The sequence below is a fragment of the Cavia porcellus genome, unplaced genomic scaffold (genome assembly GCF_034190915.1).
Source record: "Cavia porcellus strain 051 isolate PalLab524CR breed Dunkin Hartley unplaced genomic scaffold, mCavPor4.1 scaffold_27, whole genome shotgun sequence".
NCBI classification, from domain to species: Eukaryota; Metazoa; Chordata; class Mammalia; order Rodentia; family Caviidae; genus Cavia; species Cavia porcellus.
In genome coordinates this window covers 48,151,474-48,164,613 of record NW_026947510.1, presented here as the reverse complement: position 1 = coordinate 48,164,613, position 13,140 = coordinate 48,151,474, and the positions used below count along the sequence as shown (strand labels likewise).

The following is a 13,140-nucleotide window of genomic DNA, read 5'->3' as shown; positions in this document are numbered from 1 at the left end:
ATGGAAAGAAAAGTGTCTTAGATCCACTGTTATCTTTTCAGGGATACTGAGATTTCATTGATAATTAATCCAGAAATTTTCATTGATATTAAAACTCTCCAATTCATGGGCTAAGAGATGAAGAAAAAATGTCTGTATCTTTTGTATGTAGAAAGGTCTTCCCATTCTGAGAGGTATTTCTTAAAGAGTTCATAAATTAATCTCTTTCTAAACCAGCCATCCAGCTAGCTATTAAATAGGATAAAGTTTTCACTTGCTATGCCACATTAAAAAGTCATCATAATATATTTTATTTAAGAAATCTCTTATTGAAAAAATATTAGCCTGTGACAGAGCAGTTAAGAACTAACAATTACCTCAGAACATCTTCTTTTAAAACAGTTGTACAGTCAAACAAGAACTAATTTATTACTTTTACTTCCTCAAATAAAATTCACATAAAGCATTTATATTCCTTACTTACCATTCCATGCAAGTTAATACAGAATATTAAAAACCTGCATTAAAAAGACTCAAATGTTAAAGTCATATTATATTGTTCTTGCAAATTCACAGATTTTCTGCATCTATAAAAACGCTTGATCTATACCATATCCGTAAGATGAGTTCCACAAGACAGTTCAGGAGAATTGTCATAAATCTGTTTACAATGAAGTAGAGAATGTAGCTGTGCTTATTGCTTTGAGCGGGGAATTTTCAAATTGTTTAGATTTTTGAAAGCCTAAAATGATATAAATGAGTCATGATGACAAAAGATATTTTTTCACTTCTTTGTACAAAAATCTTTTCTAGTAGATTCCTCTATCATGGTCAGTTGCTTTAATAACATCATGTTAACAGATTATGTTCATGAATAGAAATCATATTTGCCACAGATATGCATATTATCTGCTTTTAAGATTTAATGGGCTATGAGCTACTTTTAAAATCAAAATTTACAACTAAAATTATTACAGAATAGAAAATATGTTTGTTGTATGAAAATGTGTTATAAGAGGGTGTTTATTCTTAGCTACTTTCTCTGGATTCTAATTCCCGTAAGCTACAATTTCTAGGCCTCTTCCCTCTTTTTTTTTTTTTGTACTAGGGATTGAACTCACAACCTTGTGGTTGCCAGACAGGCACTTATGTAGCTGAGCTAAATCCCTGGCAATTCCTTTTATAACCTATAGCTGAAAGTTGTGTTTGTTTGAATTAAACCCTGCACAAGAAAGCTAGTCTGTTACTTGTGTAATTATTTTCTTATAGTCCGTTTCTTCTGTTGTACCTTGAAATATTGATAATCCCAGGGCTCTCTTGTGTATTAGATATTGGTTAATTTTTAATTAAACAAAATTTTCCTTTATTATTCTGTCTAAAAAGCATCTTAACCAAAAGTGTGTTAGTATTATACAAGACTAAGAACTGGAGGTCAGAGGTGAATAAGACACAGTGTCTGACTGTGAGTCTTGAGCAGTCTAGATGGGGAAATGGGATTGCTGTGGTCAGAGTATTTCTGTCTCTGCCAAAATACTTACGTTGGAAGTTCCTAATAACCAAGGTGTTGCTATTAGAAGTCCATTTGGGAATGCTTAAGTCATGAGGGTAACAACTAAGATGGGGTAGAGGGGGAAGGAAGGGAAAGAAGGAAGGAAGAAAGAGAGAAAGAAAGAAAGAAAGAAAGAAAGAAAGAAAGAAAGAAAGAAAGAAAGAAAACAAAGAAAGGGGGGAGGGAGGGAAGGAAGGAGACAGAGACAGAGACAGCCAGAGACACACACCAGGGAAGACCTTCCCATTCCAACATGTGCAGACTTAGCAAGAAGGCACCATCAATGAATCAAGAAATGGGTATTTTCCAGACGTGAAATCTATTAGCACTTTGATTTTAGAGTTTCTGGTGTCCAGAACTACTGGATAACACAGGTACCCAGTTTATCTTGTTATGGAAGCTCAAAAGGTCTAAGACAATGTTATATAAATGATTTAATGTGATAAATATATATACATAACATTTTAAGAGAAGTTTTTGGAAAAGGAATTCATTTAGATCTAGAAGCAGTAGAAACATCAGGAAAGGGTTCTTGTTTAGGGGCTGGGGAAACCATAAGTTAAATCCTAATAATTTGATATATAATCAATTGAAGAAAGGGTATGGTACGGGGAGAAGAGCTTCAAAAAGAACATACCATGCAGGAAAAAAACCTGCCTAGTTTTAAAAAAATTCTAGAAAGTCAAATAGTACAGGGTATACATGAATCTCTAAACAATTTTGTGTGGAGAGTGATCTATTAGAAAGCAATCACAAGTGGATCATTTGAGGACACGAGACCAATTCAAGGAAATATTGTATACATTTTCTGAGCTGAAAGAAGTGACACACCTTTCCCAGGGTCGAGGTCCTGTGTGCATCCCTCCTTCTAGTGCCCATTCCTTCCCTCCCTCCAGTGAGGCTGTGCTTTTCTTGTTCACTGGTGTATTTTTCAGCCCCAACTCAGTGTGTAATCAATAAATATATATTACATTTTAAATACAGCAGAAGAATATTTATTGAATGCCTGTAATGAATGTCACTGGAAACTCAATAGAGAGTGAATTTCTTTTGCAGAGGATTGGAGTCTGGGAGACAGATTAGGAGGCTCTTGTAATAGAGAGAGATAAAGGCCTGAATGTTAAAAGGAACAGATATTAGTGATTTATTGTTAGCAGAGAGTGAAAGAGAAAGAGAGAAACCAAAGATACTTGTAACTGGGTGTAACCAAGTGAGATGGAAATACCAGGAGTAGAGAAGGTTTTGGTAGAAAAATGACATATTTTACCCATGCAAAGAAATCTGAGCTTCTTATGGGAGGATTGTTCAAAGAACAGTGACAGAGGTCTAACCTGGAGTCACTGAATTGGAATATATTGATTTGTGTGTGGTTGCTGAACCATGAGATTAGATAGAATCATTGAGATAAGATAAATAGAATGAGAAAAGCTAAGTATCAAAGGTTAAATCAGAAGCAATATCAATATTTAAGTGATACATAAGAAAGGTAGAGCACCGTATTTCAGAAATAGCAGTAACCATGGACAAGGTAAGGAGACCCAGCAGAGCATATTTTAGAAACAGCCAAGAGAGTATAAATGTAACTAGAGGAGTGAATCATTAACAGAATCAGCTGCTGCAGAAAGATGCTCATTAAAATTTGACAGTTCAGAGGTTATTAGTAAATATATAAATTACTTCCGAAGAGGTATTTGGACTGAACTAAGGCATAGGAGAATGATTCAACATTGTCATTGAAGATTAGTTTCTAAGAATTTAAATGAGGAGAAAAAATAGATAGGGGTATTAGAGGAGTCTTTAAAGTTAAGTAATTTTTAGGATAGGATTTAAGAAAAATGTACAAATCTCTTACCTTGATGTATCTGATGTCCTTAATAGACAGACGACTAATCAACCTTCTACATATTTCTTGCAACTATGTATGGGTACAACTGCAGGCTGGTTCCCAAAGGCATTGCATTTCTTTTTAGCTCATTCATTAATTGATTTAACAAAATTCATTGGCTATCCAGGCATTACAGTTTAGGTTTCGTTTGTCTTTTCTAGTTATTATTTAATAAAGGCCCAACTCAAGTCAAGCCCTTCCTTGGATTCTTTCTCCAAATGATTCCAGATTACACTGTATAAATTCTTCCTTTCTCTGGTGATTGTTACTGTATTAGTCCATTTATATTACTAATAAAACACTATCACAGACTCTGTAAATTACATAGAAAAGAGTTTTATTTTAATGATGATTCTACAGGTCCAATATCCTGAAGCCACGTCTGGTGGTTCAGACCTAAAGTGGCATGGGGAATCATATGACAGGAGAATGTCAGTGTTCATGAGCATATATTTCTCTCCATCTCATCATACCATCAATAATCTATAATGAGGGTTGACCTCATCCAATTCTGCTCATATCTCAAAAGCATAGCTTCTAAACAATCACCCGGGCACTTAATACATTACCTCAAAATGGGAAAGCCACATAGCAATCTTTGGTGGACATATCACACTACATCCAAACCATAACACTACTTCTTTTATCATTGGGCTCTAGCTGTTTAGCTGTGATTCATCTCATTGTCCATCTATGTATGTATGTATCTATCTATGTATGTATGCATGTATGTAGCACTGGGGATTAAATGCAGGGCCTTCACGTAGAGGTACATCCTCAATCCCTTTTTATTTAAAAAAATTTTTTTGAGACAGAGTCACTAAGTCACTAAGTTGCCTGTGCTGGGATCAAACATGTGATTCTCCCATCTCAGCCTCCCAAAGTGCTGGCGTTATGGGCACATACCACGAAAGCCAGCTCACTTTCTAAGTGGATATGTCTTATATTATAATGAAAAGTGTCATGAAGGCAAAGGCTTCTTTTATTCCTTTGTAATTTCCATATTAATAACTGTACTACTTATTAATTGTGAGAGATTTCTGAGCATCTTAAAAATTACTGTAGTGAGGATTAAATGAGATTGTATATACCCATATATTATATGTAGACATGTAGTTTTGATTTTATATATATATATACATAAACATATATATGTAAAATATTTTAACAGTTCTAGAAGTCAATAAATATTAGCCGCCTGTATTTCAAATTATTGGGAAAATAATTAATTGCAAATGCAAGTGAGTTTGGAACAATTAAATTGTTTTTCTTTCATAAAACATATTCCAAAATAAGACAAAAGATCAAACTACGTTTTGTTTTCTTTCCTTCTCATATTTTTCCTGTATCTCTTTTTTCTCACCTGACTGATTATCAAATTATCTCCCGAAGCTGATCTTGCCTCTCCTATTGTGATTAGTTCAGGCTATTATCATTTCTTCCTTGACACACTGCAATAATTTTTAACATGTCCCTTTGTATCAAATCTCTCTTTCTTCCAGTTGATCTATCATTTGCCACAAATTTGATATAGCATAAACACAAATCAGACTATGTCACTTTCCTACGTAATGTTTTTCACTAACTCAACATTACTTTTAAAATCATACACAAGACTCTAAATTGTGAGTTCTAACTTCTTGCTACGTGCTTTCCACATCATATACACCAGGAGTAATGTAAGTATCCCTGAATAAAAAGGACTAGAGTAAGATAATGGTCATCGGCAACACTGACCCATGAACATCAGAGAGCTGCTCCTAAGCCAGACGCCTCTAAATCATTTTGCCCATGAGATGAAAGAAAGACGTGTGAATGAAGGGAAGCAGTTTCTTTCCAAACTTCCATTCAGTGTCCCTGAGACTCCTTTTGCCATAGACTTCTGCAGAACTCCCTTTACCTGGAAATGAGTATTAAGAGTAGGATGTTTCCAGTACTCACCTGAGAAGATGATTGGTAGGAGTCCACTGAAGGAGGGAGTTTACTGTATGACTCTCAGACAGAGGACAAGAAAAAAGTTGCAGAATATAATTTGATAGTGAAAGTGGCTACCTTTTAGTGACACTTTAGTCTTCCTTGACTATCTAATCTGTTCCCAAGCTGATCTTTCCTTGATGTTTTCAGAATAAAAATGCTTTTCTACTTTGCTCATAGGATCCTTATGATGATTTCCTTGATTAACTCCTTCATTTGATTAGAAATTTCTTCAGGGAAGAGTGTGTGTGACAGTGTGCAAGTTTTAATTTTTGTATTTATCCACACATAGGGAATTTTGTCAAGGAAACAAACAAAAACAAAGCAACATGAAAGACCAGTAAAGAAATGAATGCCTGCATTTTACTAAATTAAGTGCTATAGAACTTTCCAGAACCTTTGTTTAGTGGATGATAAAGTATGAGTCCTTGAATCTAGTTAACACTTATACCTGCTTTTCATAGTTTGTCTCAGTGTAAATAACCCTGTAGGAAAAATTGTTTTATTTGCCCTAATATAGCATAGAAACCAATGGTTTATAACATGGTTAGAAATAATTAATATCTAAATATTAATTACTGTGTATTGATTAACATGCTTAGTTATATTATTTTTACCAACAGATACTGTAAACCTGTTCTGAAAACAGTTCACATGCCTTAGTATAGTTTTTTAACATTTTGAAAAATTTTAGTTTTGAACTAGAATTTTCCATGTCTGGCCTTGAAATGAGAAGCAAATTAATTTGGAAAGGCTTAGGGAAAAACTGTTCAAATGGTTAAAACCTAGGAAGGAATGAAAAAAAATTACTCCGAATAACTGAAAGTCAATTTGAATAACTTACATGATTGAACTTTAAAAGTCAGAATTTTCCATTCTCTGATTTTTACTAACCTAGTACCTCATGAGGTATTTACAAAGTAAACCTGTTGTAATATTTTCTTAGAACCATTCATTGAAGGATGGCATGAATAAATGACAGCATTTATTTCAATAAAAGATCCTTTTTTCCCAGCAGCTTCTGAATTTCTCCTTTGCCATTAAGAAGTACTCTGACCTTCTTCATGAAGTCTTACAGATTCTGTTTCTCTTCAAAATTAAATGTTCATGAAATGTATTTCATACTTGCTTTATTAAGAATTAGACAGATTGAGAAATATCAGTTTTTTAAAAATGTGTATTTATTTCAGAACTGGGGTCATATTTCAGCTAAATGAGTTCTGAATATTCTGGGCTTAAATGATTAGTCGCAAGGTAGACAGGCTTTCAAAGATATATGTGCTTGTGTGTTGGGTGAAGAAATGGGTTCCTTAGACACAAGCCTTTTCATATTTGTTGTTCTTTATGGTTATATATATTTATAATTTGGGAAACGTATAGGATTATACATATATGAGTGTATATATATATATATATATATATAGTCTCTCTAATTCCTGGCACTAGTATTTTAGTTGTCTCTGATTCACTGAAACATCAATACAAAGATTTATAATTGCCTGTGACTACTGCATGAGTTTGTTAAGGTTGCCACAAAAAGCATCACAGACTAGGTAATTCAAACAGATATTTTTCTCACAGTTCTGGGAGTTAAAAATGTGAGATCAGATGTGGGTATGGTTGTTTTGTACATGTCCCCTCTCTCCAGCCTATAGATGGCTATGTTCTGGTCTTCCGAGCGTTTGTGTTATTTGTGTCTCCATCTTGTTTGCTTATATGAACAATAGTCATGTTTTACTAATGACCACCAATATGACTTCATTTTACCTGCTTACATACTTAAAGGCCTGTCTCCAAGCATAGTCATATTCTGTGATGCTAAGGGTTGGGACTTCAATATATTGATTTGAAGGAGTGAACTAGTTGAACATATAATATACTTGTAGAATTATGTACTCTGTATAAACGTTGTATACATACATTTACACACATGTACATATACATGTACATATCCAAAGAAAAATTTTTTTTAAATTTTACTTAAATTTTATTTTATTTTAAATTTTTTTAATATATATTTCATCAACATATATTCATAAATTTAGGAAATTAAAAAAAGATTTTAATATATTTGTTCCAGAAATATTATAAGATACTCTACATATGCATCAATATGCTTTAAATGTATATGTAGTATTATTAATAATTAGATAATAATAATACAAAAGTGCCCAGAACATTTTCTCCTGTGTTTCTTACCAATCCAAATTTAGAAGTAAGTCCTGAGTTCCTGCGATGGATGTGCAAATTATCTTTAAGACTGCTTACTAGGTAGCTGGGGATTTGGCTCAGTGGCACAGTGTCCGCCTGGCAAGTGTAAGGTTGTGAATTTGGTTCCTGGTACCAAAAAGAAAAAGAAAAAAAGACCACTTATTACCGAGTCTGTCTCTCTCTTTGTCCCTTTTTTTCCTGATGTACTGGGGATAAGACCTAGGACTGAACTCATGCGAGGCAAGTGTTCTCCACTGTGCTATCCAGCCTGTCCACTCAAGTTTATAGACTGCCTTTTCATTTTCAAATATCTTCAAAACTTAGCGTATGAAAAGTTTCTGAACTGTCTTCTTTCCATCTCTCTTCCCTCTTCTTTACTCTATCACCTGCTAAAATATGTCTCTCTTTATTCCTGTAGAATGTTAAATTCATGCTTTGATCCATTTGTATCACCTTGAGTCTCTTCCTTGCCTTCTACCTGAAAATCTTCAAGGTCAAGCCCCTCCTTATTTTTACCTTTAAATATTTTCTAAAGATTAAAGCATAAAAATCTTTCTCCCTTAACTCCTATAACCCTCACTGACGGTCAATACAACACAAATAAGCACTTAATTAACAAAGGTAGATGTGCAGTGAATAAAGATAGAGATTTTCTTTATCATATCATTTTGGTTTCCTATACAACCCAGCAGAGGTCTCGTCATGTGGTAGATGTTATAAGTGCTTATTAATTGATTAATTTACAACAGAGAAAGTAAATTATATAAAAGGAGTTATTACTGTGAAGAGCACCACAGCCGCTACAGTTTTGCTTTAGTTAATTTTAAGATTATGTTCATTAAATGAAGAATACAAATGAATACAAATCATTTAAAGCATTTAAATAGTTGATTTTAATAATCATGTAGTAGTATTTGCTATTTAAGCTAGTTTGCATAAATACATTTTAGCTTTTAAAGATTGAAACTTTCTTTTACATGATAGCTTTATAGATTAATTAAAAACACAAAATAGTAAACAAAGCCCTGTCATGTAACATAATTTTTCCCTCTCTCTCCTACATCATGCTTATTCCTTTCATTTGCCCATTTACTGTGTCTTTCTCATTAACAAATTAGGAAACTATAATTCTTTAACATATGTGCCTTTGTAAGAAGTTTTACTGGTCACCCACCTTTCACTTCCATTGCTTTGGAGTTCTATATTCCAGCAGTTCTCAAATGCTAACCTACATGCAAATCATCCGAGAAGCCTGTTAAATTTAGATTCTTATTCAGAGGTTATGTACTTCCTGCATGAAGTGGCATGAAGGAATAAACATCCCCTGGGACATAGCCCTGCCGGGTCCTCTGCCACAGGATCATTCACATAGCGGCCACAAGGTGCTGGCTTCCTTTTCGGTCATTGGTCTGGAAACACCCACTTCCAGGCTCTGTCTCTTCAATGGTGCCTGGCAAGCGTGCTTGCGTGGTACTGGCCAGAGACATCCCGGTTCTGTTACGTGGACCTCTCCAGAAGGCAACATACATACAACCCAGCTGCTTGCTCCGGTAGGGGAGCGAGAAGCAGACAAGGCAGAGTAAGTCATTCTGTAACCTAATCTCAAAAGTAAAATCTCATCAGGTTTACTTTATTCTGCACATTAAAAGACAGTTACTAGATCCCGCCCACATTCAAAGGGAGGGAGTTACATGGGACATAGTACCAGGAATTAGGCGTCCGTGGGTTTATGTGAGAGGCTGTTGGGTGCAGTAGATGTGGGCTAGATTCTGAAATTTACATTTCCAGCAATTTCTGTGTTAGATAAGTGAGGTCAATATGGTTCATCAAGAATCTTACTTTGAAGAGCAACAGTCTATACTTCTTGCCTCCAGTTTTTATCATCATCTGTGAGAACAGTCACGCTGGCTAGGCTTCCTCATACTTCCCTCCTTGTTGAAATTACCAATATCCTTCAGGTTACTAAACCCAGCATTTAAAAAAAAATGTTCTGTCTCCCTCTTCCTTCTCCCTTCTCCTCATTCCTCTCTCTCTGATAATTTCTTTTCTACGTGACCACTTGAATACAATATTTACATTTCTTTTCATGCTTCCCTGCTAGATAAGTCTCTGACAGAAAATGTTAATCCACAGACCAACCCTTCGACCACATTGTTAATCTAGGGTTAACTCCTCCATGGCTTAATTGGGTTCACAGTTTTGAATTTTGGAAATATGTTAACTGTTCTTGAATTTGTCTCCAAATTAGACTCCCCCCCACAAATCCTAACAGGTTATCGGTGTGTAAGGAACACCTCAGTTTGAGCACCTATAAAGTATTTTCAAATTTAAACAGATCTCTGCTCCTTCTCCTGTAACTCCTTTCACCCCTAAGCAGAGCCCAGCATCTCCGCTCCTTCTCATCTGTTTTTATAAACCTAAGAAACAGTATCAGTCTTCAGTCATTTAAGTGGAAACCTCACAAGTCCCTCTTGAGTCTTTTCTCACTCTCCCAAGTAAATAGCCACTAAACATTTTCAGTTCTACCATTAAATGTTAAGCAGGTCTCCCCACCACTTTCCATCCCAATGTTATCACCTTGAATCCAGCCTATTATTAAAGTTTAGTTCAAAATGTTTGTGGTTGACTAGGGTTCCCAAACTCCAACTCAAGAGATCTTACTCAGGCAAGCCTTTTTCCTTTCTGTTGTTCTAAGGTTTGTGCTCTTTACTATTGTTATATTATCACACATCGTCAGTCACGTAATTTCCCCACCTGACCTAGGCCCACTCATTTCTACTCCCTGACCTGCTCTCTGCATCTCAGCAAAATAGGGACATGGCCGTTGATATAAATCTTCCTCTGACTCTGAATCTTCATGAAAATTCTTTCTCCATGTGCCAAACTCTGTCCTCCTGTTTTTGCCTATTTAGCTTTCACCTAATTCAATTCTCAATTTACAAGATCTTTTCCTGAGGTATCATTGACCTCTCAACCAGATTTGAGCCCCTATTTATAGTCCAAAATAATATATGCTTTCTGGTCTAAATGATGTCATATTTCCTACTAAACATTTCTTTATCTTCTTTCCCCAATAATTGTGAGTTAGAACAAGGCACTTTGAAGCTTGAAATATATTTTGAGGATCCTCTTTGAATGATAGTATGAAACATATGTGCACACACAGCAATAGAAGTAAATATTAATTTATAACAAGAAATCCCAATAAACCTTAAAATTAAGGAAGCTAACAAATATTAATATCTAGAATACTGTGAACACACTGCTAAGTTGTTTTCAGAAGCCCAAAGCTTCAGCTGAATTAAATGTCCAGTAAATCAACACCTATATGTTAGTCTTCTTCTCCAGATCAAGATTCAGTGCCAAGGGCAGTGCTTGACACATAGCAGGTCCTTAGTAAAATTTTTAAGTGAATCTATGAACAGACACATTACATTTTTAAACTCATAACATTCAGCATTTTTTTTTCATGACTTAGATATTTTAAAATATGTTTACTTTAAAAAGTTTAACATTTGTTACTGTTCATTAATTGCAATGATCATATTTCAAATGAGTAATACACATATTGTTAGTTATTGTGACATTAGCATCTGTGTAAAATGTATCTCATAAAAAAACTGAATTTGCATCAAAAACATGAAAAATAATCTTTACATATCTATTTTTGATCATATAATAAAACACTTAATTTTTAATTAATGACTTTTTAGGTAAGAAAGAAGTTACCTTCTATTATCTTCAAAACATAATTCATAAACATTTATCTCAGGAATTAAAAGGGTATCAATATTTTATACAACCTAAAAAAAACAAATAAAATGTTTTCTTTGCGATGAAGTTGTCCTGAAAATATTACAGGCGTTATTTGAATCGAATCACTAACATAACATTCAAAAGATAAGCTACTTGGCAGAAATCTTTGGTGCTTAGTTTGTTAAAATGAAAGTAAGTTTAGTTAAGTTCCTTTTATAATAACACCGAACATTTGCCAAGAATTTGCTATGCTTATATCAAGATTGTCAGGTGTGTGTGTGCATGTGAGTGTGTGTGTGTGTGTGTGTGTTTTACAAAGTACGCCTTCTGATCAGTGTGCACTTTTCCCTCCATTTTCCTAAATACATCATGAAAAAAGGATGAGGTTTCTGCCTTAATTGCTTGTGCCTTTTATTCACATTCCTCTCTCAGCCAGAATTGTGAAAAGAGTGTTAGTAAAAGGCTGCACAATAGAGCTTTTCATTAGGCCTCAGCAAGGCACACAAAAGAAGGCTTTTGGAAAGAGTGAATGCATGAGTTTAATTTGCAGGTGGAGAGTAGATAAAAGGTGCTGACGCCTCTATTATTCTCTTACTTAGGTGACCCTTACCCTGTTCAGCTGATCCCAACTACCATGGCAGCTGCTGCCGCAGCAACACCAGGCTTAGGCCCACTCCAACTGCAGGTAAGTCAGGAAACCATGCAGAAGAGACAAAGGTTAAGTAAATACGGAAAACAGCGATTACTGCCATTACCGTGTTCATGCAAAATCAAACTGACTAGTGGTATTTTACAACACAACACTCTTTTATTTTTAAATTTATTGATACTAATCCTCAACCAAACATTGAGATTTTGATTCTTTACATTTTAGACATGTCTCATGCACTATAGCTTGAATTTTTTATTGCCCAGGGTGATTTAAGAATGAGCTATAGTTTTGTTATGATCACTTATATACCATAGAACAATCCCTATCAAGGTAAAAAGAACAACGATGAGAAAAACAAAACAGTAAAAGAATTACAAACACAATTATGGGCCAAGGCAACTTAATAGAAATCATATTCAACCACTTCCTGCTTCAATTATTTAAATATGAGATGACCCAAAATTTCACCTTAAATTAATTTATACAGAATATAATATGAAATGTAAAGACAATAATTTTATCAAATGTATTCGATTCACGAACCGACTATTTGAAATAACACCTGCCTGAGCCATGCTCAAGAGAATCGGGACCTGAACAAATATGCTGCCAAGTGCAAATGATGCCTGCTGGTACCCAGAGCTGCAAATATTACCTATTACTTTCCTCTTGCTTTTGAAAAGCGTCCTATTTTCTTCTGCACCTACCTAGATTGGCCAGAGAAAAGCTAACTGCACTAGCTAATCGGAAAGTCTTATCTTAACCCTTAGACCAAGTATAGTCCAATCTTAGCAAAACTGTTTTTCGAGAAATATCCTCTCAGTAGACTAGACTATAGAGGCCAGTGTGCATTTCATGTTTATCCTTCATTATCCATCCCCTAAGGATATATGGAGGAGACTTCCCATCACATCATACCTCCACTGTGATATTAAGAAACTTCAGTCTCATATCCAGTTTACTTTCTATTGCCTTCTCTCCCTCATGAGGCAAGAATTCCAGCTCTAAAGACCAGATGTGAGGGAGTGGCTTACTCTTTTCTTCTGCAACTCCGGCTTAGGGCAAGCCCATGCAGGTTGTACTGTGGAAGGAATCTCCACTATTAAGACCCTATGGAGAGCGTGTGTGTGTGTG

The 13,140-nt window shown here is 34.9% G+C and overlaps 1 protein-coding gene across 21 annotated transcripts in view; it reads left to right on the top strand.

The window, feature by feature from the left end:
- Sox5 (SRY-box transcription factor 5) overlaps window positions 1–13,140 on the top strand; it is a 921,295-nt gene that overhangs the window by 801,661 nt on the left and 106,494 nt on the right. For all 21 annotated transcript variants that reach the window (XM_063238388.1, XM_063238384.1, XM_063238383.1 and 18 more), the window contains one exon: window positions 11,954–12,039. In XM_063238388.1, the coding sequence (XP_063094458.1) occupies window positions 11,954–12,039 (86 nt within the window). The remainder of the gene's footprint in view (window positions 1–11,953; window positions 12,040–13,140) is intronic.